The 27,782-nt window shown below is 50.8% G+C and overlaps 1 protein-coding gene across 2 annotated transcripts; it reads left to right on the top strand.

The window, feature by feature from the left end:
• Nucleotides 1-25,656, top strand: POLR2A (RNA polymerase II subunit A). Of its 2 annotated transcripts, XM_054995076.1 has the most exons (29): nucleotides 1-358; nucleotides 1,147-1,279; nucleotides 1,394-1,530; nucleotides 2,959-3,132; nucleotides 6,292-6,573; nucleotides 6,823-6,984; nucleotides 8,008-8,228; nucleotides 8,314-8,446; nucleotides 8,939-9,063; nucleotides 9,916-10,126; nucleotides 10,687-10,896; nucleotides 11,553-11,721; nucleotides 12,197-12,291; nucleotides 12,938-13,141; nucleotides 13,244-13,466; nucleotides 13,669-13,852; nucleotides 14,327-14,498; nucleotides 14,967-15,072; nucleotides 15,294-15,499; nucleotides 16,018-16,242; nucleotides 16,730-16,976; nucleotides 17,090-17,190; nucleotides 18,469-18,573; nucleotides 18,684-18,866; nucleotides 19,327-19,530; nucleotides 19,633-19,819; nucleotides 20,481-20,594; nucleotides 23,710-23,859; nucleotides 23,949-25,656. In XM_054995076.1, exons 1-29 carry the CDS (start codon nucleotides 269-271, stop codon nucleotides 25,103-25,105), a joined length of 5,910 nt encoding a protein of 1,969 aa, XP_054851051.1. In that variant the 5' UTR covers nucleotides 1-268; the 3' UTR covers nucleotides 25,106-25,656. The 2 variants fall into 2 exon arrangements, with proteins under 2 accessions (XP_054851051.1, XP_054851052.1); XM_054995077.1 differs by lacking the exons at nucleotides 1-358; nucleotides 1,394-1,530 and having other exon boundaries at nucleotides 1,237-1,279.
• The last annotated feature ends 2,126 nt before the right edge of the window (nucleotides 25,657-27,782 follow it).

The raw sequence follows: 27,782 nt of genomic DNA, 5'->3' as shown, positions 1-27,782 counted from the left end.
TCAGGGGAGGGAGAGAGGCGGCCGGACGTGGTCGTGCGGGGCTCAGGAGGCGGTCGGCAAGCCTTTCCTCGCTGGTGGGCGGAGCGCCGCCCTCTGCGTGTGACGAGCCCCTCGCGAGCGGCGGCGGTCTCGGTCTCCGGGGCGCCGGGAGCTGACTGGGCCTCGGCCGAGAGGCAGAGGCGGCTGCCGCTTCCTGCCTGGCGGCTGAGCGAGGCGGAGGCCAGAGCGGCGCCTGCATCACGTGACCCCCGAGAGGGAAGGAGCCAAGATGCACGGGGGCGCGCCCTCCGGGGACAGCGCCTGCCCTCTGCGCACCATCAAGCGCGTGCAGTTCGGCGTACTGAGCCCGGACGAGATGGTGGGTGGCTTTTTAAAAAGGGGTTCCGGCCTTGGGGTGCAGGAACGCGAGGCCCACTGGAAATCAAATGGGTGGAGGGAGATCTGCAAAAAAAAAAAACCAACCCCCCAAACCCCAAAAGTGAATGCATGCAGAAGTCCTGCCTGCTGGATCGCAGCGCCTTGTGGTTTGGGAGCGCGTGTCTTCTTGAGGAGGGGGCAATTTGGGGGAATCGCCAAGGGACTGGCGCGTAGTGAGCCTTCGTAAAGGGTTTAAGCCATGGAGAATGGTGATTTGGGAGTGTTATGCTCCCACGTGCTGTTGGGACCGCGCTTTGGAATAGGGGCAGATGCCATTTGATCTGGTTGGGGTCCAGTAAGTCTTGCATATTAAACAGCACATGTAGGCGTCCCTGCTCCCATACTGGTTTTAAAACCTTGTTTGTGCATAATAAGAGAATTTTAACAAGATGGTGCTGCTTGTAAACTCCTTTTTTTGTTTTTGACTTGTCGCCTTTCCATTAAAACAATTCTACTGTTGCTTGTAGTAGACAAAAGTGTATTGAAACTGTTGTGGTAGATGACCGTGGAGGAAGTGACATAACTGGACACAACTGAGTTTCTATTCTGTCCCCAGAGGCCTTTTGTCCATATGGAGCTTGCGTGTCCCATCATGGGGCCCTGCATACCTGAGCTGCTTGGGGATGTAATCAGAAAAAAATCTGCTTGATATTGTTCCCTTTTCTGAGAAGCATGTCCCCATAGCGATGTTTGGTGCTGATGCTGTTTTTGTAATTTTCTTTCCATTAGAAACGGATGTCTGTGACAGAAGGGGGGATTAAATATCCTGAGACAACGGAAGGGGGTCGCCCTAAGCTGGGTGGACTGATGGACCCTCGGCAGGGTGTTATTGAAAGGACTGGACGCTGCCAGACATGTGCAGGTGGGTGGCTTGCAATCATAACTAGAAGACAGACAGTAGGAGGGAAGGAATCTCTCCTGAGAAGATGCCTGATAGCTGGGTCTGATGGTGCCCTCATCTTTTCTGTTTGGGCAGGTAACATGACTGAGTGCCCAGGCCATTTTGGACACATTGAGCTGGCCAAGCCAGTCTTCCACGTTGGTTTCTTGGGCAAGACCATGAAGGTTCTGCGCTGTGTTTGCTTCTTCTGCTCCAAACTGCTGGTTGACTCTGTGAGTAGCAACCTTACACATTATCCCACTGAAGTGGCTAACCTTTGGTCTTTTAGTAGCCCACTTGCCAATGTCGTTTGGCATCTTAAAAAGGAGGAACAGACTCAACCATGTCCCAGTTCGCAAAAGATTTCTTGTTTGGCTGCCTGGGGGTGCTCTTTAGTTGCCACCTGTAACCTGGTGAACAGCTGCTGATGAATCTCTTGATGTTGTTCATTTCATCTTTTTTGTAACTCTGCAGTTTGTTCTCCTCATACCCTCTGCTTCCTCAAGAATCTGCCCCTTTTCTGCCCTGATCATAGCCTTATGTAGATTTACCTTGTTAGAGTGTCCATTTATCACTTGCGACTGCCGCTCTAACAGAACTTACAGGGAAGGGAGCACAGACTTCTTTAGAGGAACCGGTGCTTCTGTTCTTGGACCGTTTGTCAGCACGATCCGAGTAGATCTTTACCTCTCCCCAACATGTCTTTTGTCTCATTATGGTAATGTTTTTGCCTAGTAAAAATGAGCTGCAGAGAACCACAGAATATCCCTACACACCTTCACTGAACACCTGGTTCTTCTAGGTAGGGACTTGGTAGCATAGCTCCGCAGACTCGAGCAGCCCACAGGCAGCATAGAAGTGAAGGGCAACCGCGCACTCTTGAATTGTTCCTGCAAGACTTGGCTAATACAGGAGGCTTTAATTTATGCAAGTAATGCCCTAAATTACCTTACTAGTTAACATCACTAATTCTTTGCCTGTTTGAGGCTCAGAGCACTTTTTGAAGAAAAGTAACAACAGTAGAAAAGGTACAGGGAAGTGCTAGTTGCAGGTGAAGACAGGGAAAATGTTCACTGAGGGTAATTTACAACCAATCCTTGGTAACAGTCTGGAGTGCTGTGTGGCAACAGGCTGGCCTCTGGGGAAACAAGTTCTAGTCTCACGGGTTGCCCTGCATACCAGCTGGAGCCCCTAGAGCAGAACCCCCAGAAGGCAGGATGGGGGAAGCTTTGCAAGGGTCTCTTATTCTCTTTGATTAATATTCTTGTGTTCACTTGTTACTTCAAAGTTCAGTATCTCTTAAGTGGTACAGCATTTTTTTTTAGATGTTTCTGAGTATACATACTTTTAGATGTTACTGGATCAGGCAGAGGTCTGCCTTGTTCAGGATTTTTTTTTATGTGGTGGGGGGGAAAGCATCCCACTAACCAGTGGATATTAAGTAGTTCACCAAAAATTGGACTGTGCCTGACAGGGGGATCACAGTCTCCTGTAGAGAACCAGCCTTAAACGTACACTCGTGGGTAACATAAAAGTGCATGGTTCTGTCACATGATGTTAGAAGCACGCTGGGGCGGGCGGAGGCAGACGACGAGAGTTCAGGCTCTGGCCGTCATCTCATTTCTTGTGGGGGCACCCTCTTTTCCCCTTCCTTTCTGCAGAATAATCCAAAGATTAAAGACATTTTGGCCAAATCCAAAGGGCAACCTAAGAAGCGCCTGACCCACGTCTATGACCTCTGCAAAGGCAAAAACATCTGTGAAGGGGGAGAGGAGATGGACAACAAATTCGGAGTGGAGCAGCCAGAGGGCGACGAAGACATCAGCAAGGAGAAGGTCAGTCAGAGCACAAAATGGGAGAAGGAGGTGTGGGTGGGTTTGGTGGCCCCCTGCCGGAAGTTGGGTGACAGAATCTAGCTGTAAAACACACCAGGGAGTTTTTCCATTCCATGTTTCCGAAGCTTTTGGGGCGCCGACATCGTGCTTCCTTCTGTGTTTTGTAAAATCTGTATGAACTAGTTCTGTGTTTGCGCAGATTGGAAAGACTATAAAATGCGTCATTACAAAACATTAATTTTTGAGAGAATTTCTCTTTTTAATCTGTAATCGTAGTTTGAAAACCATAAAAAATACTTGGGCCCTAGACGCCAGCCCCTTTTATAGATTCAGCATTCCACGGGAATGACAGTGCCGGTAATTTGTAAGGTAAAACACCAAATGCTCTGTCTAATAGTCGTAATCCTTGAGCATATCCGTTAGCTAACGACAAGTCATCTGTAGTAAGTGTGTGCGCTCCAATATTATTCTCCATCTCTGAGTACTGCTTTTTTCAGTTTTGAAAAAAACCCTGAAATAATACTACAGTCATTCTTGTCTATTTTTACAACCCCCTTTCCAGAGTAATTCCATGAAATTTTTCTCCTGTTGACTGGGGGCGGGGGGAGAGAAACAATCAGGATTAGCGCAAAAAATTCTCATATTGCTCTTCTGTAAACAGCTCACATAGGGAGAGAAATGTTTTTCTATTTTTTCACTTCAACAATTCTTAAACATAAAAGAGAAACCGTGTTCGAGACGGCTCACACTTTATCCCCATGCACATGCAGTTCGCAGGGATAAGTACTTAGTCAGCTGGAAGGCCTGGCAGCGCAGACAAGCAGGGCTGCCCCCCCCGTCCACAATCGGGGGGGGCTGAGTGGCAGCGAGCCAGCCTCCCTTGTCTACCTCGCCCTTCCAGCCACGATTCTGGGCGGTGGGAGGAGTACCGTGCAACAGCGGGCAAGCCTTGCTCACCTGCCTCACCCCCCCCCCCAAGCTATGATCCTGGAGGGCGGGGGGGGGTACACAGAGGCAGACAAGCCTCCCTCACCTGCTCTCCCTCCCAAAGCCGTGATCGTGGGGGCCAGATCCTGGAGAGGGTGGGGTTGAGGGAGAGGAGGGACCTCAGCAGTGTATGATGCCATAGAATCCACCCTCCAAAACAGCCATTTTTCTCCAGGGGAACTGATTCTGTGGCCTGAGATCAGTTGTTACTCCGGGAGATTTCCAGCTACCACCTGGAGGCTGCGGACAATCTGAGTTTAAGGGAAATAGAGACACTTAAAGCAATAGTGTAACCTCATACAAAAATAAAGAAAGTACCCTAAACAACTAAGCTAAGTTGTTTAAATAGATATTTTTGTAATTGACTGAACTGACACTGAAGTTTCTTTATTTTTGTATGAGGTTACACTACTGCTTTAAGTGTCTCTATTTCCCTTTAACTCAGATTGTCCGCATTACTAGCTTGTTCGATTGGGAGTGCCTCTCTTTTGTATACCACCTGGAGGCTAGCAACCCTACGGGCACACGGCAGCGGGCCAGCCTCGCTCACCTGCACCCCCCACCAAAACCGCAATTGTGGGGGGGGGGTGACTTGCCTGCCTTGCCCCCCCCCAAAGCCTAAGATTTGCCAGTCTCCAGGTGGGGCTGGAGATCTCCCAGAATCACAACTCATCTCCAGAGCTCTGTTCCTCTGGAGAAAATGGCTGCCTTGGAAGGTAGGCTCAAAGGCATTGTACCCACCTTAGGTCTCTCCCCTTTCCAAATCCCACCCTCTCCAGGCTGCACTCCCCCAGATCTCCAGGAATGTTCCAACCTGGAGCAGGCAAGTCTACCTTGATGCTACAGTGGGGGGGGGGGTTGGGGGTAAGGGTGGGCATGCATCGGCAGGCATGCCTCGCTCATCTCCCTCTCAAGCCGTGATGGGGGTGCGGAGGCAGGCATGCCACCCTGCCGCAGATTGGGGCACTGGGGAGGGGGCAATGCCTAGCCCTGCCACCCTGCCCTCCTCCCCCCACCGCAGATTGGAGTGCTCGGGAGGGGGGGCCAATGCCCAGCCCTGCCGCCCTGCCCTCCCCCCCAACCCAGATGGGATGCTGGGGAGGGAGCAATGGCCAGCTCCCCCCCCTTCCCTTTCTAGAGCCCGTTGTATCTTTTTGCTACAACGAGCTTTGTTGCTAGTGTCTCAGTATAGTCGCTCTTTTGTAAAGTTATCCCTGGAAAAGAAAAAAAAATCTAATAAGGGTAATCATTTCTGTTAGGTTAGTTTTCCCCAACCAATATGTACACGTGTTGTTCCTGCCATCTTCCCATTTAATTTTCATAAGTAACAGCTTATAGTTAAAGCTGAACAAATGCTGTAAGTTCTTAGACAAGTAAATGTAACTGGGCTAGAACAGCAAGATTCAAGTCCAGTAGCTCCTTAAAGACCAACAAGAGTTTCAGGGCATGAGCTTTCGGGAGTCAGAGCTCCCTTTGTCAGATACAAAGGAACTGGGCTAGCAGACCATGTTAAAATAAATGCTTGTGCTCAATTTTTTCTTATCAGTAACCTTAATGCAAATAATTTGTTTTAATCTTATTGAATTTTAAATACTCTTAAAGACAGAAATGGGTCTGTTGTCACTGTTAATAGAGAATATTAATTTTTCTAATGTAATAACTTTTTAGCTTCATTATCTTGGTAATTATGTACTCATATACTTGGAAGAAGTATGTATTAAGCAAATACTCTTTTCGTAAGGGGCCATTGCTTACCTTATGCTCTTCAAACCTATTTTTATAGGCATGTTCTTTAAGAAACGATTCTTGCAGTGGGGTTACTTTAACATGTAATAGATCCAGAGGAGTTAGCCGTGTTAGTCTGTAGTAGCAAAATCAAAAAGAGTCCAGTAGCTCTTTTTGATTTAACATGTAACAATCCATTTCATATTCCTAGTAGTACAGAAGATAAGATTTTAATGATTTCCTCATGATTTCCATTATATTTTAAATATGGGACCTCAGATCAAGGCTTCCTGTGTGAATTCTTCCGTTTAAGTGCAGGGCCGCCCAAAAGAGACCCCAATCCTGACTTGAGCTTCCTCAGACTGAGATCAGATGTGTGGGCAACCCCTAAGGGGGCAGGCTGTGTCCTATCAAGTGGCCATGTTGGTTGTGTTTCTCTTTATCCAGGGTCACGGGGGCTGTGGGCGCTACCAGCCAAGGATTCGACGTTCAGGCTTGGAGCTCTATGCTGAGTGGAAGCACGTAAATGAGGATTCCCAAGAGAAGAAGATCCTGCTGAGCCCAGAGCGGGTGCACGAGATCTTCAAGCGCATCTCAGACGAGGAGTGCTTCATCCTTGGCATGGACCCGAAATACGCCCGGCCTGAATGGATGATCTGCACTGTGCTTCCAGTTCCGCCGCTGTCTGTCCGGCCTGCTGTGGTCATGCAGGGCTCTGCCAGAAACCAGGTGGGAGGCCCGGCCGATTTTAGCGTCTACCAGTTGTAGATTGTAACGTGGGCGCCAGGAAATTCAGATAACTGTTCAGTTGCTAATAAGTAAAATTGTCACGTAAACTGCACATTTCCTACATGGTATTTTTCTTAGTTGATCTTCAGAGCTAAACAAATCCGTGGTTTAGCCTTGAGGGTGGGGGCAGAATTCTTGGGGTACTTGGCTCCGAGTACCCTGCCTTAATTGAACCTCTCCCTTCCCTAGGATGATTTGACTCATAAGCTGGCTGACATTGTGAAAATCAACAACCAGCTGCGGCGGAATGAACAGAACGGGGCAGCTGCTCACGTCATTGCTGAAGATGTGAAGCTGCTGCAGTTCCACGTGGCCACTATGGTGGACAACGAGCTGCCTGGGCTACCTCGTGTAAGTATCGGGGACACCTGCACAGAGAATGGCACAGTCACGCTTTGAGGATGCCTGTCGGCTCTATCCCAGATATAGAGAGCCAGTAGGAGCCAGCAGCATCCAACTTGGCCTAAAGTGTGGTGTTGTGGCTTGGTTGTTATGTTGCTATCTACTTGGAGAATTAGTCGTAAGATCTCAAGGAGAGCCCTGCTGAATCCTTCTGCCTGTCCATCCGGACCAGCAGCCTCTTTCAGCAGTGGCCCACCAGTTGCTGGACAGGCCAGCATAGGGCACTGGATTCAAAGGTATAGTGCCGCCGTTTATGGAAGTTCCTTTAACTCGCCATGGCTAATAGCCACTGATGAGTCTCTTCTCCATGAATCTGTCTGACCCCTTTTGAAAGCCATCCAAAGAAGTCCACAGTAGCTGTGTATATAAGGGCATTACAATATTTTATTTTCGAGGCGCCTGCCTTCTTCATCGCTGCTGCACATTGAGTCACCGTTTTCATCAAGTTTTCTACTAAAGATCTAAGATCTCTTTCTGTCACAGTCTCAGCCATTTCAGATCCTGTCATCGTTCCACTACATTGAACATTTGCCATGTTGCCCTCTCACCCGACTTAGAAAGGTACTTCTGTAGTCGGCCTTGATTTTCACCATTCTGAACCATTTGATAAATCATTGCAGGCTTGGCCACTACACTGTTTGGCCCCAGTTCCAGATCATTTATGAACCAACCTAAATAGCGCCAGCCCCAATACCAGTCCTTGTTGGGACCCCACTGCTCGCTTCCTCCCCTTGCAAGAACTGTCCATTTTATTTCTGCTCTCTGCTTCCTGTCATTTAACCAACTTTTAAAACAAATCTGTGTTACCCCATTACTGCTATACTTCCTCAACAGTCTTTGGTGAATATCTTAATAGTCCCTCCGAGGCCTCACATATAACAATATTCAAAGGAATTCACCATTAGAGACGTGGCTTCATCAGAGACTCTTGATTTGCCCTTTATTAACTGTACTTGTCCTCCCATCTCATAGGCTATGCAGAAATCAGGGAGGCCTCTGAAGTCCCTGAAGCAGAGGCTGAAGGGGAAGGAGGGGCGTGTGCGAGGGAACCTGATGGGGAAGCGAGTGGATTTCTCTGCCCGGACGGTTATCACGCCTGATCCCAACCTATCGATTGATCAGGTGGGCGTGCCCCGCTCCATTGCGGCCAACATGACCTTCGCTGAGATCGTGACGCCCTTCAACATTGACAGGTGAGGCACTTCCAAGGCTGATGGCAACCTGGTGTGACGCCCTTTCCAGTCTGCATAGCTGCTTAACTCCTCTTGTCCCTCCTAGGCTGCAGGAGCTGGTGCGCAGAGGGAACAGCCAGTATCCTGGAGCCAAGTACATCATCCGGGACAACGGGGACAGAATCGACCTTCGTTTTCACCCCAAGCCCAGCGACCTCCACCTTCAGATAGGATACAAGGTCAGTGCTGCAGGGGTTGGGCGGCAGTTTTGGCCCAAGAGGGGAATTGAATTGGTGTATCAGTGAGTTCCTGACCAGTGGTCGAATTGGGGAAGCCCCTGTTGCCTTCCCTGTAGAGGTTTTTACTGGACAAGGGAAGACTTGACAGAGTCTGGCAACATTAACAGGCATCACATAAACTGCAGCCTTTGCCTTTTGAAAAGCAGCCGCTCCTCTTCTACGGACAGAGTGGCTTACAGCAGACTGTGCAAATCACTTTGCCCAACTTTTAACGGAAGAAAGCATAGGCAGTTGCTGGGGGTCCTGTCTTGCTCTGTTTCTCTCACCCTCGTGTTATAAATAGGCAGTCAGCATCTCAAATACAGCACTGGGTGGGACTGAATCGAGTCACTTTTTGCTCAGCTTAACAGGTGTGCCAGTGTACTTGCTGCCCCCATGTCTATGCTTGCCCTTCCAAGTCCGTAGCCATGCCTGTCTTGCTTGCTCTTCCAGGTGGAACGGCACATGTGTGATGGGGACATTGTCATTTTCAACCGGCAGCCGACGCTGCATAAAATGTCCATGATGGGGCACAGGGTCCGAATCCTGCCCTGGTCAACCTTCCGCCTCAATCTCAGGTGAAGCAAAGAGGCAGTCTTTTGTTCACTTTTTACACCAGTGTTTTTTGGAGGAAATGAAGAGGGATCGAAATCTTTTTCGAAGATCATCTTGGGAAACAGATCAGGTGGTTGGTACAAAGAACTTTGTGAATAAGCTGAATGGAAATCTGGGGGTAGCACTTACGGTCTGATGTTTGGCTGCAGATGGCCAGGATGCAGTAGCATTGCTAAGGCCCCTAACCTAGTTATTTATTCTGATGCAAAGTTCAGAGTTCAAAGAAGTCTGTTTTCTTGCTGCTGTGCATGCTTCCGTTATACAGCATCAATAGAAATGGACCTGAAAGCATCAGCATTGCATCAAATTCCTCCACAGCTCATATGCAGACCAAAGCAGTGTTTTACACAAGACTTTCAGCACAAACGAGGACAGCCTCTCTTTGGCGTTGAATGCTCAACTTTACCTTTTGATTGTTAGTGACTTGTACAAATCCTATTTCCTACAAAGGGCATTCTCCAAAGGGCATTCTCAGCCAGGTCTTCCGTTGACTTGGGTTCAGATTCTGACCAGTTCTTTGTCACACTGAATGGAGTTCCGTGTTTGTGCTCAAAGCTGGAAAGCAATCCCAAGCTTCATGCATGCAGAAAATCCCAATTCCAGCTATCTCCAGTCAAAGGCTGTCCAGCTGCAGGCACCCTGAAGAGCCCACTGCCAGTCTGAGGAAGCGGGGGGGGGGGGGCTGACTTGCACATTCATGGTGCTGGAGGGGGTGGGTTTGAGTTGCAGTGACTTTGTATACAACTGCATCCAATTCAGTAACAATGAAGTCAGACACCTGAGCTCCACTTCTGACCCTTGTCTTCTCCCAACAGCGTGACCACCCCTTACAACGCTGACTTTGACGGTGATGAGATGAACCTCCACCTTCCCCAGTCCTTGGAGACGCGAGCTGAGATCCAGGAGTTGGCCATGGTGCCTCGCATGATTGTCACTCCGCAGTCCAACAGACCCGTCATGGGGATCGTGCAGGATACCCTGACGGCTGTCCGCAAGTTCACAAAGAGGGACGTCTTCCTAGAGAGGGTGAGTGGGGGGAGCATCTCCACGGGCTTTTGATAGATATGTGATCCTGTTTGCCGGAGGAGCGCATGGCCTCCTGCTTCTAGGATTTCCAGCAAAGTTCCCTATTAAAAAGTTGTGATGAGAAGGTGGATTTTTGCAACATTTCCAGCTGCAAGCTCAGTATAGTCTGACGTTCTTACTGAGACTCAAGGTGGATTACCAAACGTTTTAAAAGATGCAATAAGACAGCATATTATTGCATTTTATAGGACTAGGATTACAGAAAATAGCACAAAAAACCTACTTTCTAGGCATGGTGTGCCCTACCGTAAACAATGCAGAAAGTGCATTACAAATACGTTACACCTGAAGGGAGAAGTTCTAAATGGCACACTGCTCTACAGTGAACGTCTTTCCAGAAAGTATGACCCTCTGGCGCTAGCAGCAGTCCCTGGACGATGTGCACAGCAACATCAATGCAGTCATGTTTGGGTACTCTGTACATGTCAAATCTGAGGGAGCTGGATTTTGTGCTCATGTTTTGCCCTCTGGTGCTACCTTTTCTCACTTCCTTTTGTCAGGGGGAGGTGATGAATCTGTTGATGTTCCTTTCCACGTGGGATGGCAAAGTGCCCCAGCCAGCTATTCTGAAGCCCCGCCCCCTCTGGACTGGAAAGCAGATCTTCTCTTTGATCATTCCGGGCCACATCAACTGCATCCGTACGCACAGCACTCACCCAGACGACGAAGACAGTGGGCCTTACAAACACATCTCTCCTGGAGACACCAAGGTACTGCCCTGGACCACCCTTGGGAAAAGTGTCAAGAGGCGACTGACACCCTCCCCACTTGCAGGGAGAGCGGGACATGGATTTAATAAAATAAAATAAAAATTTGCTCCTGTGCAGCAGTCAGTCTCTACACTTGCGTGTTTTCTGGGCTCCTATAGCAGTGCCCTCCCAGACTGACAATCTGTCAGTAAACTTCAAGAAACATGCCACTACTACCACACACAGCTAGCCACTTCTTAGAGGAAATCCCAGGGAATTGAGGGATGATGCTGTACCAGAGCCCCAAACGTGGCAAAATCCAGATATGTGCTGGCTTGGCTGGCAGCCCTCTTTGGCTGTCTTTGGGATTCGGTGGGTCCTGGCTGCTGCGCATTATGCAGCAGCTCAGATGTCACTGCGCCCTAAAGGTGGCAGGCACGACCACTTCTGCCACCGCCTTGCTACGAAGTGAGAGAGAATAATGGGATCACCCATACACTTCTATAAGCTCCTTGGAGGAAGGGGGTGGGATGTTAAATTCAAGGAATGAGTAGCATGGGACCTGGCCTCTCTCGTGCCCTGGCTCTGTAAAACTCTTACAGCATGGCCCACAGCAGCAACAGCCGCAGAAGGTTTTCCTTGCCCAGTGCTTCCTTCTCACACTTCTTCCTCTGCAGGTCATTGTGGAAAACGGGGAGCTCATCATGGGGATCTTGTGCAAGAAATCGCTGGGAACCTCAGCAGGCTCTCTGGTCCACATCTCCTACCTGGAGATGGGGCATGATATCACCCGTCTCTTCTACAGCAACATCCAGACGGTCATCAACAACTGGTTGTTGATTGAAGGTGAAACTCCGTGTTTAGTGGTCTGTTGTGGCTTCCTCCAAAGGACCCGGGGAATGATAGTCCTGCGGGTGATGCTGGGGGCTCCCCCCTGTTCCCTTGGGGATTCTAGGCGAGCCTTGCAGTGTGGACAAAACGTGAAGGGATATTGGGAATCAAGCCCTGCTGAGTCGGTCAAAGAGACCACGGTTCATAGTGCCAAGGGTCCTCCAGCTTCATTGGGGGTCTCATTCAACAACCTGGCATATGGGGAGCATGTGATACGGGTGGACAGCCAGCAGGAGACTAGGGAGACCCACACAGAGAGAGGAGTCCTGGGCCCATAGAAGGGAAGGCTTTGGAAAGGGGTACCCCACCAACAGGTGGAATGAGGCGCTGGCTCCTTCTCTTAATTTCATCTTGTATAAGAATGGGCATCCTGCCAACCATCTTTCAAAGGGGCACGAGGACTGGTTTTGAAACTTGTCCCTGTCCGCAGGTCACACGATTGGCATTGGGGACTCTATTGCTGATGCCAAGACCTACCAGGACATTCAGAACACCATTAAGAAGGCCAAGCAGGATGTGATAGAGGTATGAGCAAGGAGGAGGGGAGGGGAGGAATTCCATCCCAAGCTGGCCTTTGGGAGAGGAGGTACTTGAGGGGCGGGAGGCCTAGTGGCCAGGGGTCCAGGGCTGATCATTAGTGGTGGGGGAAGACATCCCAGACATCCTGCGTTGCTGCATGCTGGCTCTGCAGATCCTCTGTCAGCTCTTTGGTGGTAGAGGAGGAGGGTCTGTGGCTAGTAGGGGAGACATAGAAGACAGAAGCAGATAGAAAATCAGATCAAGGAGGCTGGTTGGTGGGAGTTGGGGTGAAAAGAGATGAATTTGGAGTCTCCTTTGTTTGGGGATCAAGTAGGCCAGTGTTGTGTAATGGTCAGTGTCAGACCAGGATCTGGGAGACCCGGGTTCAGATCCTGCTCTTCCGTGGAAGCTTGCTGGGTGATTTTTGGCCAGTCATACCCTCTCAACCTAACTACTTCACAGGGCTGTTAGGATAAAATGGAGAAGAGGAGAATGATGTAAGTTGCTTTGAGTCTTCATTAGGGAGAAGGGGGGGGATAAATAAAATACATTTTTTAAAAAGTAGACTTTGCTCACTAGGCTTAATGGGGGGGGGGCGTGCGTGCTTTGGGAGGGGCACCAGACCTGAAGGGCTTTGCTTCTTCCCTCCCAGGTCATTGAGAAGGCCCACAACAACGAGCTGGAGCCCACGCCCGGGAACACGCTGCGGCAGACCTTTGAGAACCAGGTCAACAGGATCTTGAACGACGCCCGAGACAAGACCGGCTCCTCTGCCCAGAAGTCCCTCTCGGAGTACAACAACTTCAAGTCCATGGTGGTGTCGGGTGCCAAAGGTTCCAAGATCAACATCTCGCAGGTGGGCTTCTGCCTTCTCCTCGGGACTGGCCGGAGGGCTGGCTGGCCTGCTGCTACAGAGCCCTGTGTGCCAGTCCTACCTTGTCCTGTCCTTGCTCCGCAGGTCATTGCCGTGGTGGGTCAGCAGAACGTTGAAGGGAAGCGCATTCCGTTTGGCTTCAAGCACCGGACGCTGCCCCACTTCATCAAGGACGATTATGGCCCAGAGAGTAGAGGCTTTGTGGAGAACTCGTACCTGGCTGGCCTGACCCCAACAGAGTTCTTCTTCCACGCCATGGGTGGCAGAGAGGGCTTGATCGACACAGCTGTCAAAACAGCAGAAACCGGTGATTTGGCTGGCGATGGGCACGGTGTGGGGAAGTGGCAAAGGATGTGGAGCTAGGAATGCTTGGGAGGTGGCTGTACTGTTAAGATAAATCATCTTGTGTGCCAAGTTCACACTGGTTACAGTTTAATTGCAATGGGGAATTCCTCCCTCTGCCTTCGTCAGTTTTGATCCGTGGCTTTTACTCCACCTTTAATTGCCAGGTTACATCCAGCGTCGGCTGATCAAGTCTATGGAATCGGTGATGGTGAAGTATGATGCCACCGTGCGCAACTCCATCAATCAGGTGGTGCAGCTGCGCTATGGCGAGGACGGGCTGGCGGGGGAGAGCGTGGAGTTCCAGAATTTGGCCACCCTCAAGCCCTCCAACAAGGCCTTTGAGAAGAAGTGAGTCCTGGGCTGGGGTGGGGTGGGGGGGGGGGGAGCAGTTCCAACAGAGCTCTTCCTGCTTGGCTTGATGACGCCAGGGTGGCGCAAGGGCTGCCCTCAATGGAGCGCAGCAGTGAGGAACCAGGGTAGTGAAGCCATTAGAGGACTGGGGCCAGTCACTCTCTCAGATTCCCCTTCCTTGCTTGGTTACTTTGAGGTCAGAACGGGGCAGGCAGAAGCAGGCATGGAGCTGCCCTGAACACCTGTAGAAAAGGCAAGATTAAAATGCTCTGGAGAGGCAGGGAAAGGGGGCCTTTGTTTCAGAGCCCCGGTAAGGCCCGTAGGAACAGGCGAACTCTAGTCTCTCCGGTGCACACGAAAGGCTCCCCGTCCTCCGTCAGGCGTATTGCCTCTGTGCGTTCTAAGGGAGCGTTTGGGGGGTCCAGGGGCTGAGGGAGGGGAGGAATCGCCTTCATCCTGCCTGTTCCTCAGGTTCAAATTCGACTACACGAACGAGCGGGCTCTGCGGCGCACCCTGCAGGAGGAGATGGTGAAGGACATCCTCAGCAACGCCCATATCCAGAACGAGCTGGAGAGGGAGTTTGAGAAGATGAAGGAGGACCGGGAGGTGCTTCGGGTCATCTTCCCCACAGGAGACAGCAAGGTGAGGCGGCGGGGGCCCTGCCTTTCTCTCTCTCGGCACCCTGAGCAGAGCTGGATGAGATTACAGGGGGCATCTGGTCACGCCCAGCAAGGCACTTTTTAGGGGGGGACCCCCTGGGTGTTCCTGACCTGTCTGTGCTCCTGGGATGGGTGTGTGTGTGGGGGGGGGAGGGGAGAGGGGAGAGACTGTGTTCATCAACCTGCTCCTTTTCCCAAATGCAAGGAGAGAAGTACCAGAACTTCTGGCCTGCCTTCCTAACAACCACTGTACCACCCGTTCTCCTTTCATCCCACCCCAGCATTGCTGTTGCAGAAGCAAGAGAGAGATGTGCCCATGTCCCAAAATATGCCATAGATGGAGTCCAAGGCTGGCCGAAGGCAGCAGGGGTTGCAGCTGGCGGCAGGGTGTGGTTGATCCCAGCCCTCCTCACTGCTGCGCTGACCAGCATGCTCTTCCTTAACCCCACAGGTGGTTCTTCCCTGTAACTTGCTGCGCATGATTTGGAATGCCCAGAAAATCTTCCACATCAACACACGGCTGCCGTCTGACCTGCACCCCATCAAAGTGGTGGAGGGTGAGTGGTGGGCTGGAAGAAAGCCTGTCCCGGGTGGGGGGGGGGGGCGGTTCTGGGTTTGCCCAAGGCGGATAGAAGGCTTTGCAGGCCAAGTGCTGGAGGGTGTGGCTGAGCTGTGACGGTTGATCCTGGCTGAAAGGGGCACCTGGCTGAAAGTGGCACCCAGAAAGACACTGTCCTTCTCGTCATTGGTCTTCCTCCCTCTTTTCGCCTTGGGACAGGCGTGAAGGAACTCAGCAAGAAGCTGGTGATTGTGAATGGGGATGACCCGCTGAGCAAGCAGGCGCAGGAGAACGCCACGCTGCTCTTCAACATCCACCTGCGCTCCACATTGTGCAGCCGACGCATGATTGAGGAATTCCGCCTCAGCGGGGAGGCCTTTGACTGGCTGCTGGGCGAGATCGAGTCCAAGTTCAACCAGGCGATTGTGAGTGCCTGAACAGGCGGTGGCGGCAAGGGGAGCCAAACTTTCAATAACGTTTTAGGTATTTGTGTAAACGGCAGCAGGCAGGGGAGTTGTCTTTGGGTGGTCTGGAAATGACCCAGTGCAGTTACGGAGGGTGAACCATCTCAGAATTCCCTTGCTCCAGTAGTAACTATTATTATAGCAACATGCTTCTAGACCACCGTTCTGGACAGATGAATGCTCCATTCAGAGCAGTGGAGAAAGTCAGTCTTGTTATCACCACCACAATACAACTGGAGCTGAGAGGCATGGCTGACCTAAGGCCACCTGCTAAGCTCGTGGCAGTAGTGGGAATCAAACCAGCAGGGTGCTCATTTGCAGCCCAGCCACTTGACCACTGTGCTACAGCAGCCCTCAGAGACAGGTTTTATTTCTGGAAAGCAAATGGCGTATGTGGGGAGTGGGTGGGCTCTGGCCTAGCTGATGGGGGCCCAGCCCAGAGACTTGGCATCACAGCTGTTTTTTCCCCCCGCCCCCAGGCTCACCCGGGCGAAATGGTGGGAGCCCTGGCTGCCCAGTCCCTGGGCGAGCCTGCCACTCAGATGACCTTGAACACCTTCCACTACGCTGGCGTCTCGGCAAAGAACGTGACACTCGGTGTGCCTCGTCTCAAGGAGCTGATCAACATCTCCAAGAAGCCCAAGACTCCTTCGCTGACTGTCTTCCTGCTGGGGCAGTCTGCCCGTGACGCTGAGAGGGCCAAGGTAAGGGGGAGGGTAGCGGAGGGGCTGGGATGCGCGCACTCTGCCCATGCCGGGGGGGGGGGCGGGGAAGCAGGGCTGAGGGGGGAGGGGATAGAAAGAGGGCGCCTGAGACTCGAGAGGCAGGCGAAGAGCCAAGACCACGATCATTTTTAAATCCGTGTGCTCCCCTCTGCCCGACAGCGCACAGCCCTTCCCCTCCTGTTTGAGAGCTCCCAGTCTCTTTTCTCGTCTGACCACCACGAGCCCTTTTCTTTCCTGACGGTCGCTGTGCTCAGTTTCACCATTCCATGAAGTTTAGCTCGTTCTGTGCATTGTGCCAAATGTACACACTTCAGTGCAGAAGCTTGCTTGCTGTATGAAAATCATAGTATAAAAACAGTGACCGATGGCAGGATTTCTAAGAAAACACATGCTGCCTGGAGCTGCAGGTTCCCTATTCTCCCCTTCAGTGATCTCCATCTCCTGGTTCCCTTCTCTGTCTTCCCAGGATATCCTTTGCCGCCTTGAACACACCACCCTTCGCAAGGTGACGGCCAACACAGCCATCTACTATGACCCCAACCCACAGAACACAGTGGTGGCTGAAGACCAGGAGTGGGTGAATGTTTACTACGAGATGCCTGATTTTGATGTGACCCGCATCTCTCCCTGGCTACTGCGGGTGGAGCTGGACCGCAAGCACATGACGGACCGCAAGCTGACCATGGAGCAGATTGCAGAGAAGATCAATGCTGGTGAGGGGCGCAGTGAGGCAGGCGGGCACAGGGCATAATCCAAAGGGCCTTTCTTGGTTGGCTATGAGGGCACCTTTGGGCAAACCGAAAAAGGGATGTCCTCTTTTGCACAGGCTTTGGGGACGATCTCAACTGCATTTTCAATGACGACAACGCTGAGAAGCTGGTGTTGCGGATTCGCATCATGAACAGTGATGAGAACAAGATGCAAGAGGTGGGGCATGAAAGCAGTGTGCCAGTGGGCGGGGGGGGGGGGAGAGAGAGCTTCAGGAGCCCTCCTGCACAGTGGGCTGCTTAGCTTGGGCCACTGGGGTGGTCTTTGTGGCTGGGTGCCCTGCCAGGAGGACTTGCGTCTTGATATAGTCCCTGGTGAGAGGAGACACAGCCTTTGGCTGGCAGGGAATGGGATCGTGGGACCTTCCTCCCACAAGGGGTCGTGGTCATAGGTCTTGAAAACTGTTCCTGATAGTAAGAGTGAAATGTGTCAGTGGGCTGGCCACTAGCCCTGCTTTCCTTGCTGGAAGACTGCAGTGGTCTGGTGAGGCAGACCTACCCCTTGCCTCCTGGTACCAGAACATTTAGACCCTGAGATTAGAGTGCAGGAGTGAGACCATTCCTGCGTGAGTCGGTGGCCACGTTCCACTCATACGTGTGCAATATTACAGGACTGCTGTAGCGATGATCCAGGCTAGGAGGTCAAATGGTTGGAGCAGGTCAGGCCGCTATCCTCAAGCCAGCCACAAAGAGCAGAGATGGTTCGTGTGGCCCCCATCCAGTATCACGACTTGGGAAGTTCTGAGTTGTGTTGACAAATCTGGACGCCTGGGAGATGTATAGATTATTGCAACATGCTGCCTGTGGGACTGCCCCTGAAAAGCTCAACAGGTCCAGAATGCAGCAGCCCAACTATTGGCAGGGGCCAGCTGCTGGGAACAGACGTTGCCCATTTTGAAACGGTGACATGGGCTGCCAGGTGGTTTCAGAGTTCAGTTCAAGGTGCTGGCCATGACCTGTAAAGCCCTTCATGACCAGGGGCCCACGTTTTGGAAGGTCCTTCTCCTTCCATCTGTCCCAGTGTGCCAGCTGTGCTCCTCAGGCAGCCATTTGTTGGCTGTCCCCCCAGTTAGGGTGGCCTGCCTGGCTTCGACCTGAGGCCAGGCCTTTTCCAGCATGCCCCAGCTCTGTGGAATGGGCTCCTTGAGGAGGTGAGGGGAACCTTGGAGACATTTGGGAGGTGCTGCAAGACTTGCTTATTTGCCAGGGCTTTTGAAGGGGTGTGAAGGGCAGGCATGGGGGGGGGCAATATCCTGATTTTAATTTAGAACTTCTTTAAATTCATAAGCTGCCTTAAACTGTGTGGAAAATGTGAGGTATGAGTGCTTTAATAAATAAACAAACAGCTGTGCCCTGCAGCACTTTGTTGAACTAAGTGGCGTACGGGCCTGATTCCACCAGATGGGGCTGACATGGCCTTCTTCCCCTTTCTCTTTAGGAGGAAGAGGTGGTAGACAAGATGGACGATGACGTTTTCCTGCGTTGTATTGAATCCAACATGCTGACAGATATGACCCTTCAAGGCATTGAGCAGATCAGCAAGGTGAGGATGGCCCAGAGCCCCCTCCTCCCTGAAGGCCTTGAGCCTGATGAAGCCGCTCATGGGGGCGTCTTTGACATTCTCCCCCTCCGCTCTGCCCTGCCTCCCTCTAGGTGTACATGCACCTGCCCCAGACAGACAACAAGAAGAAAATCATTATTACTGAGGACGGGGAGTTCAAGGCCTTACAGGAGTGGATCTTGGAGACAGACGGTGTGAGCCTCATGCGAGTGCTGAGCGAGAAGGACGTGGACCCTGTGCGCACCACCTCCAACGACATCGTGGAGATCTTCACGGTGGGCATCTCGGGCGGAGCTGGGGGGATACTGTGAGGGCTGGTGTGCTCCTTGGGTGGCCTTTGCTTTGAACTCAAGCCTGATGTGAAAAGGGATTCGGAAAACAGCCTGGCAGCTTGTTACGTTTGCTGCATCCCCCGAGGGACAGGCAGGACTGCCAAGCCCGCCTTGCACAAGGAGGACCTAGCCAGGAGCATTGTAGAGGGCAGGTGGCACAGGTGGGCAGCCTGAACAAGCCTCTTCCAGAGTCCAAGGTTAGGCTACACCATGAAGCAGCAGAGGGTGCAGGTTGCCCTGTCTCCTGCAGGCAGCGTCTCAGAAAGGACTGCCCTGGGGCTGACCACCTCCCCACAGTGGTGTGGGACTAAAGCGTGCCTTGTGCTCTGGGGGATGAGGTTAAAGGGTTTCATATGCAGTGGCTTGGTGATGCTTCTCTGACCTCCTGGTCTCACTCGTGCAGGTGCTGGGCATCGAGGCCGTGAGAAAGGCCCTGGAGAGGGAGTTGTATCACGTCATCTCCTTCGACGGCTCCTATGTCAACTACCGCCATCTGGCATTGCTCTGCGACACCATGACGTGCCGTGGGCATTTAATGGCCATCACTCGTCACGGCGTCAACCGCCAGGACACGGGGCCGCTCATGAAGTGTTCCTTTGAGGAGACGGTGAGCGGGGCAGTGGTGGTTTTGTATCCGTCAGCCACGGTGAAGGGGAGAGGAGAGAAGCAGTGGGTAATCTCTGACCCTTCCTTGTCTTTGCTGGCACAGGTGGATGTCTTGATGGAAGCAGCTGCGCATGGTGAAAGCGACCCCATGAAGGGCGTGTCTGAGAACATCATGCTAGGCCAGCTTGCCCCTGCAGGCACTGGTTGCTTTGACCTCCTGTTGGATGCAGAGAAATGCAAATACGGCATGGAGATTCCCACCAACATCCCAGGCCTTGGGGTGGGCGGACGTAAGTGCTGGGCTTTGGAGCAAGGAGGGGACAGAGCTGAGAATCCGAGCTGCCCCCTATGGCTTAGGGGTGGAGGAGAGAGCAGATCAGAGCAGGCGGCGCTGGGAATTTGGTACTGCTGCAGAACACACTCTGGGGCTCCCTTAGCGATCCGCCCCGCGTTCAGAGGATTGAAATGAGATTGCCTAGCAATTCCTGCCTTTGGTTCCTCAGAGTTCCCTGGGTTTGGGGGGCATGTAGGGCTCTGCACAACTTTGTATGCTTGTGTGGTGGACTCTGGATTAATCTGTGGGTAAGAGTGATAGGAAAAAGGGATCTTTACCTTTTAAAAATGTGCTGTTGAGAGATGGAGAGGTCACAGCTGGTGGAGGCTGAGGGGCAGATTCACCCTATGGGTAGAGGAGAAATATGGGAGCATGTAGAGGCTTGGGTGGGAATTTAAGGGAAGAGCCTGCTGATGCAGGGAGGGCGGGATATAAATGGAATCAAATAAATAAAATAAATTATGGGAAGTTGGATGGAAAAATGGGCAAGGTGTGTTCCATTAGCGAAGGAGGGCATCACCTGTAGATGACTTCTCCCATCTGCATATGTACAGAGGGGGAAAGTTCCCACATGGGCCTTTAACACTGTCCTTTAACCCTTTTTTTGATCCTCACAGCCACCGGCATGTTCTTTGGGTCAGCTCCCAGCCCAATGGGTGGAATGTCACCTGCCATGACTCCATGGAACCAAGGTGCCACACCAGCATATGGAGCTTGGTCCCCTAGTGTCGGTATGTATCAGTGGGGGGAATGTTAACACAAGAAAAAACCCACCAGGATTTCTTTTCAGCAAGTTCAGACTGAACTATTTCGCTTGGCAGCTTTCCCTTTGATTTGCCCCCCGCCCCTCCCTCCGCCAAGACCTCCCAGAGCCTGCATTGTACTTTTGGGTGGTTGTTAGCTGCCAAAATGATACTCTGCCCATTTAACTTCACTATTCTTACCGTTCTGTGTCTTTAAGCACAGGATTTCATTCCCTGTACAGTTGTCTGGATTTCATCCCATAGTTGCAAAAAGGATCTTAATTCTGTTGCAATAAAAGTCACAAGTGAACAGGCAACTGAAAGGTTGAGGGAAGAACCTTTAAAAATTACCCAAATTGTCTTCAGTGCTTGGAAACCTTGTATCCTAAAGTAATAATAATAAGTGTGATCATATGCCGCCCTTCTGGACAGATTAATGCCCCACTCAGAGCGGCGGTCAGTGTTACTATCCCCACAATACAGCTGGTGAGCTGGAGCTGAAAGAGGCTACCTGCTGAGCTCATGGCAGAAGTGGGAGTCGAACCTGCAGAGTGCTGACTCACAGTCCAACCACTATGCTATAGCAGCTCGCATAACAGTGCGCTCATGTACCACTCTTCTAGACAGATTAGAGTCCAATCAGTGCGGTGAACCAAGTCAGTGTTGTTATTGTCCCCACAATACAGCTGGGGAGCTGGAGCTGAGAACAGGGATTGACCCAAGGCCAACTGCTGAGCTCATGGCAGGAGTGGGAGTCAAACCAGCAGAGTGCTGATTTGTAGCTCTGCTATTTAACCACTGTGCTGCTGCATCCAGCCAGTTTGGCGTAGTGGTTATGAGCGGCAGGACTCTAATCTGGAGAACCGGGTTTGATTCCCCCGTCCTCCACTTGAAGCCAGCTGGGTGACCTTGCGTCAGTCACAGCTCTCTCAGAACTCTCTCAGCCCCACCCACCTCACAGGGTGTTTGTCGTCAGGATAATAATAACACACTTTGTAAACCACTCTGAAGGGGCATTAAATTGTCCTGAAGGGTGGTGTATAAATCGAATGTTGTTGTTACTTATTATTATTACATGAAATGGGTATGAACCACTTACAGGAATCGCAAGCTTAGAAACCCCTTCACGCACAAGTGGGACCACCACACAGCTACCACAAAAATGGCAGTGGCTTGAGTTCTCTCTCTCTGCGTATCTTGTGGCATTTGGTAGGTGGGATTCTGGGCGCTCGTCCGTCCAGAAGCTGCTCCGCAGCCTGCCTGGGCTTTTCAGAATGAGCTGCTGGGCCGTCTTCTGTGGGTGCAGTGCCCTGGCAGAGCTCGGGGTGGGGGCGGCTTTTCCTTGCCCTCCATTCCTCGCAGGGCTCCGCCTGTTGGGAGGTGCTGGGTGTATGCCATTGATCCTGGTGAACCAAGCCTTTCCCCCACATGTTGAGGAGATCTCATCTTAAGGTACTTTACTGTTAATGCGAGGAGCATCCTTGTAACTATCAACGGTTAGCTAAAACTTACAACCACTACAATTTAACAAAACAGTTTTAAGAAGACAAAAAGTTTGTTTTTTAGGCTGTTGCGAAAAAAACACCCCTTTTAATGTAATATAAACTGGGAATGGTCTGAATGGATTGTCTGCAGTTATGTTTCTGATGCTTCTCTTTTTGTGGCAACTCTGGATATTAAGCTATGGGAAGCGCTTCCTAAGCCGATAGGTTCCCTGTAAATTGTTCATACATACTTGATGCGTGTCCCCAACTCTGAGCCTGTAGGCCCTTTTGGAATGTTGACAGAGAATAGTGAGAACTACAAAATGGCTGCCGTAGGAGGCAAGACCAATCACAAAATGGCTGCCATGGGGGTAGGGTTGCCAGCCTCCAGGTAGTAGCTGGAGATCTCCCGGAATTACAACTGGTCTCCAGGCCACAAAGAACAGTTCACCTGGAGAAAATGGCTACTTTGGGGGGTGGACTCTATGGAATTATGCCATGCCAAGGTCCTTTCCCTCCCCAAACCCCACTTTCTCTAGGTTTCACCCCTCAGATCTCCAGGAATTTCCCAACTTGGAGCTGGCAACCCTACATGGCGGGGGGGGGATCAGAAAAAAAACGTTTGAAGATTCCAAGCCCATATCCTATGATGGAGGGCAGCTATTTCCAAAAGGGTGCTCCCTGCAGACCCCAGGGCGATGCTTCAGGGGGTCTTCTGAAGTATCTCCTGCTGTAATGAAGTAGAGAAGAACTAAGATTGGCTCTTTGCTTTGGGAGGAAAGCAAGTGGGCCTCGGAAAACATAGCAGTAATCCCGTGGGTGCCATATTGGGGGATCACTGCATTCAAAAGTATATTATGCTTAGATTTTGTGTTTTCTGGTTGCTCTAGGAATTATAAAGATTTTCTTGTCCTTTTGTATTAAGTGAATGGGCTACATGTTACAGAAGGCAGCAAGGAGCTATATAATAGTTTATCCGTTTAGAATGCACAATTAATATCAAATAGACTAATGGTTAAGTTAAATATTGAAACTAACAACTAAATATATCAAATATTGTGATAGAATACAATGTTGAATATGGAAAGTTTAAAGTTCCACTTATGCTGACTCTCGCCTCAAAAAAGCTCTAAAAATGAGTTATCAGATACATTTAGAAGTATCCTGGCCACTCATTCTTTCTTTCCTTCCTTATAATGGAAGTGCGGGACAGGAGTAAAAGTATGATGTTCAGTTCTTTCATATATTCTGTCTTTTATGTAGCTCAAATCTATTACTGTATATTCTGTGTACTTTTTCTGATGTAGTCTAATGTATTTTGTATAAGGTTCCATGCACTTTAAATTGCAATTTTTATTTTTTAAATGAAATTTACATCCCAAAAAAATGGCAGCAAGGAGCAAACCTTCAGGGTCTTTGAAACCAGTACTTGCAACTGCAACTCTCGATGTAGCAATCTCCGCCAAAGGGGGAGGGGGGGGCCCCCCACAAGGGAATCCTTGATTTTCTCCTTTTCACTTGTGTCTGCCAGGGCAGAGCAGTCTTGGCCCTGGTGTGTCGGAGCTGCACAGACTCTCCCCCTTGGTCTGGTTTTAACACCTTCCCTTGTTCTTATATAGGCAGTGGAATGACTCCGGGTGCTGCAGGTTTCTCTCCCAGCGCTGCCTCAGATGCCAGTGGCTTCAGTCCGGGCTATTCTCCAGCCTGGTCTCCCACCCCGGGCTCTCCTGGCTCTCCTGGGCCTTCCAGCCCATACATCCCATCGCCAGGTAAGCCAGTAGCATTCGTGCCTCCCCCCACCCTTGAGCCTTATGAGATGGATTGTCAGCTAACAGCTGTTCTTCTTCCACTCCTCTAGGTGGAGCCATGTCTCCTAGCTATTCCCCAACATCTCCTGCTTATGAACCTCGATCCCCTGGAGGGTACACACCACAAAGCCCCAGTTACAGCCCCACGTCTCCTTCATACAGCCCAACTTCTCCCTCATACTCTCCCACAAGCCCAAATTACAGCCCAACCAGCCCAAGCTATAGCCCCACATCACCCAGTTACTCTCCAACTAGTCCTAGCTACAGCCCCACATCACCTAGCTACAGCCCCACCAGCCCCAGCTACAGCCCCACATCGCCTAGTTATTCTCCAACCAGCCCTAGTTACAGCCCCACCTCGCCCAGCTACAGCCCCACTAGTCCCAGCTACAGCCCGACATCGCCTAGCTACAGCCCCACTAGTCCCAGCTACAGTCCAACGTCACCTAGCTACAGCCCCACCAGCCCTAGCTACAGTCCAACATCACCTAGCTACAGTCCCACAAGTCCAAGTTACAGTCCCACAAGCCCCAACTATAGTCCAACATCTCCAAATTATACCCCGACCTCTCCTAGCTACAGCCCAACCTCTCCCAGCTACAGTCCAACATCTCCCAATTACACACCTACTTCTCCAAACTACAGCCCAACTTCCCCAAGCTATTCTCCTACTAGCCCATCCTATAGCCCCACCTCACCTAGCTATTCTCCTTCCAGCCCCCGCTACACCCCTCAGTCACCCACTTACACCCCCTCGTCACCCAGCTACAGCCCCAGTTCGCCCAGCTACAGCCCAACCAGCCCCAAGTACACACCGACGAGCCCATCGTACAGCCCCAGCTCTCCAGAATACACCCCAACATCGCCCAAGTACAGTCCGACCAGCCCCAAGTACAGCCCAACCTCGCCCAAGTACAGCCCAACTTCACCAACATACAGCCCCACCACGCCCAAGTACAGCCCAACCAGCCCAACCTACTCACCAACATCGCCTGTTTATACGCCAACCTCTCCAAAGTACAGCCCCACAAGCCCCACTTACTCGCCAACATCGCCCAAGTACAGTCCGACGTCGCCTACTTATTCTCCAACCTCCCCCAAAGGCTCCACATACTCCCCAACTTCTCCTGGCTACAGTCCTACTTCTCCAACTTACAGCCTCACCAGCCCTGCTATCAGTCCGGATGACAGCGATGAAGACAACTGAAAGTGCAGGGGGAGTTCCCGTCACCTTGCAGATCAGTCAGGGTGCGATCTCTCGTCTAGCAACCTCTGGAAATCTGTGGCTGCCAGTGAGAAATCTTACTGCGTGGATACCTGTCCTTTTCCTTTTATTATTTTTCAGTGGAGGAGCTTTTAGTCTCCGTACTCGGCCACTTTTTGGCATTTTTATCTTTAAAAACATCTCTTGTAAATAACCAGACTACCTAATAAAGCTGTACATATATCCTAAGGGGTAACCTCACTAGCGGCTTGGAGGTGAGGACCGCCGAAAAAACCCACACCCGACTCTCTGCCTTCAGCAGGAAGAAAGAAGAAGCCAAATCTCTGGTCTTTTTTTGAGTGGGGAAGAAAAATCTGATTCCTTGAATCTCTTGCTTGCTTTCAGTGACCGCTTTTCCAGCTGCCGAATATATACAATGCTTCTTAACATGTCTGTCAGGAATTATTTATGTTGACTTCAGGAGGTTTCTGTGGGCTGGGGGTTTTTTTTGGTCTGAGAATAAAAAAATCTCAAAGACGTTTTTAACTCTTAAACTTTTGTCAAGTTGGCTATTTTTCCCCCTGCATAGCATGTTAAAAGTTGAGTCATTTCTTGTTCTGTCCTCGTTTGGCGGGGGGGGGGGGGGGTTGCAGCCTGACATCACTTTCAGTTCTACTTTCTGCTTGGGGGTACAGTTTGAGAGGGCACATGTGACTCATGCTGGTGGAACAAAGGGGGCTGAGAGACTATTTAAACTGTCATTTTGTTGGTTGTTTGACATTTTTGCTTTCTGGCAACACAAAACTGTACCTTTCAGGAAAAAATAAATTTTTTTTACTAATTTCAACTGCATTAACTACAGAACTTCATTGCAAGCATTTGGACCGTTTCGTTCTGTCATGTCGAATCTTCAAAGAAGCTACTAGCAATAGAATGTATAACAGTTACAAAAATCAGCAAAGAAGATCTATACATAAAGATAACCAAAGCAAAAAATTAATGTTCCGGCAGCAGGGGGTGGGGTCCCAAATAACCAAACACGAGTGAATCAAAATCTTGCCCTTTGGGGAAGGCCTTTTAATAGTGATTTTTAGAAGCTCAGTGCTACGTTGTTGGAGATGTGTGGTGATGGATGGGCCTGGCATATTCTTCGTGCTAGATGGAAGTCAGCCACTTCTATTGACATGCCTGAAGGTCGGGATAGTGATTTTTTTTTCCATGTAAGAATCCCTAACCCTGAGGTGGCTGTGTATATGAAGCTGGACTTTGCAGCCAATCTTTAAATGAAGTGGGGTTAGTAATAATAACCAGGATGGCTGGTGGCCCCACCCCCTGATCTCCAGGCAGGGGAGTTCAGATTGGCCTCTGCACTGCAGAGGGCAATCTAAACTCTACAGATCAGGGCATGGGGCCACTGGCCATGTGACCATTTTCACCAAGGGCGATTTAAACTAAAAAACTCTCCCCTTGTTCCAGCTGACCCAAAATGACGCTATTGTGTGGTCTCAAGTTCCACCGCCTCTTCCCAGAAAAAAAGCCCTGATAACAGCATTCGATGTATATACCCTGTGAGGTGGGTGGGGCTGAGAGCTCCAGAGAGCTGCCTCTCCCAAGGTCACCCAGCTGGCTTCAAGCAGGGGAGTGGGGAATCAAACCAGGTTTCTCCAGAGTACAGTCCCCTTGCTCTTAAACACCACATCAAACTCGTTGCATTTATTAATCTTGGGGCATAAAAAACCCACACCTGAAGCTCGCCTTTGAAGGTGGCTATCAATTTTCCAGCTGGCTTTCTTGAAGGCCAAGACTGCCAAGCTGTGCTGGAACTGGCTCGTCGTGCCGGTTTGGATAGAGCCTTGTGACTATTTGCAAGGCTACGCAGCACTTCCGTAGCCTGCCTCGCAGTCCTTGGCGGCTGGGCCTGCAGGACTTCCTGCTGGAAGGCTCATTTATTTTGAGTGATGTAAGCAGTTGTTCCCTAAACACAGCTACAACTTGGAAGTGTCAAAGCTGCTCTGGAGCACCACAGTTCCGAGTACGAGGAAGGCAATGCAAGCTACTACCTTTGCTTATGGGGGACTCACAACAACTTACACTGGGAAGAACAATGTGCAACACTTGGAGGGGGGGGCACCTTCCTTGCCTGGAGCAGTACCTAAGGGAAGGAGGATTCTCTTAAAAAGAACTGCCCCTTCCCTGTGTGTCCTGCTGATTTCCAAAAAGGGGGGGGGGGCTGAGGCCTGTTTTACTGTGACAACATTTGGACACATGCAGAAAATATATCCGAGATCTTGACGATGGAGAAATGTGGTAGGGGCTTCAAGGGGGGGAATCAAAGGTGCTTCTAGGTACAGGACATCCAGTCTTGGCACAGTTTCAGGTGGGTAGCAGTGCTGGCCTGCAGCAGACTGGAGCTTTAATTCCCAAAAGCTTCTACCCTCAAAATCTTGTTGGGATTAAGGTACTCCTGGACTCGAATCTTGCAGTCCTAGCATGGTAGTTCCCAAACTGCCACTTGAAACCAAGGCTCTCGAGATACAATACGTGAAACAGGCCTCCCGTTGTGTCTCTGCATGCCTCACTATCCTTGCTTCCTGCCAATGAGTCTGTGGGGCGGGGTGGAGATGTTGGAGAATTCTGTCCTTTTTGCCCTGTGTGTGATTGGAGTCAACTGCTCCATCTC

Source organism: Eublepharis macularius, chromosome 12, assembly GCF_028583425.1.
Source record: "Eublepharis macularius isolate TG4126 chromosome 12, MPM_Emac_v1.0, whole genome shotgun sequence".
Taxonomy (NCBI): Eukaryota; Metazoa; Chordata; class Lepidosauria; order Squamata; family Eublepharidae; genus Eublepharis; species Eublepharis macularius.
The sequence above is the reverse complement of the archived record's forward strand: the minus strand, read 5'-3'. Positions and strand labels throughout refer to the sequence as shown.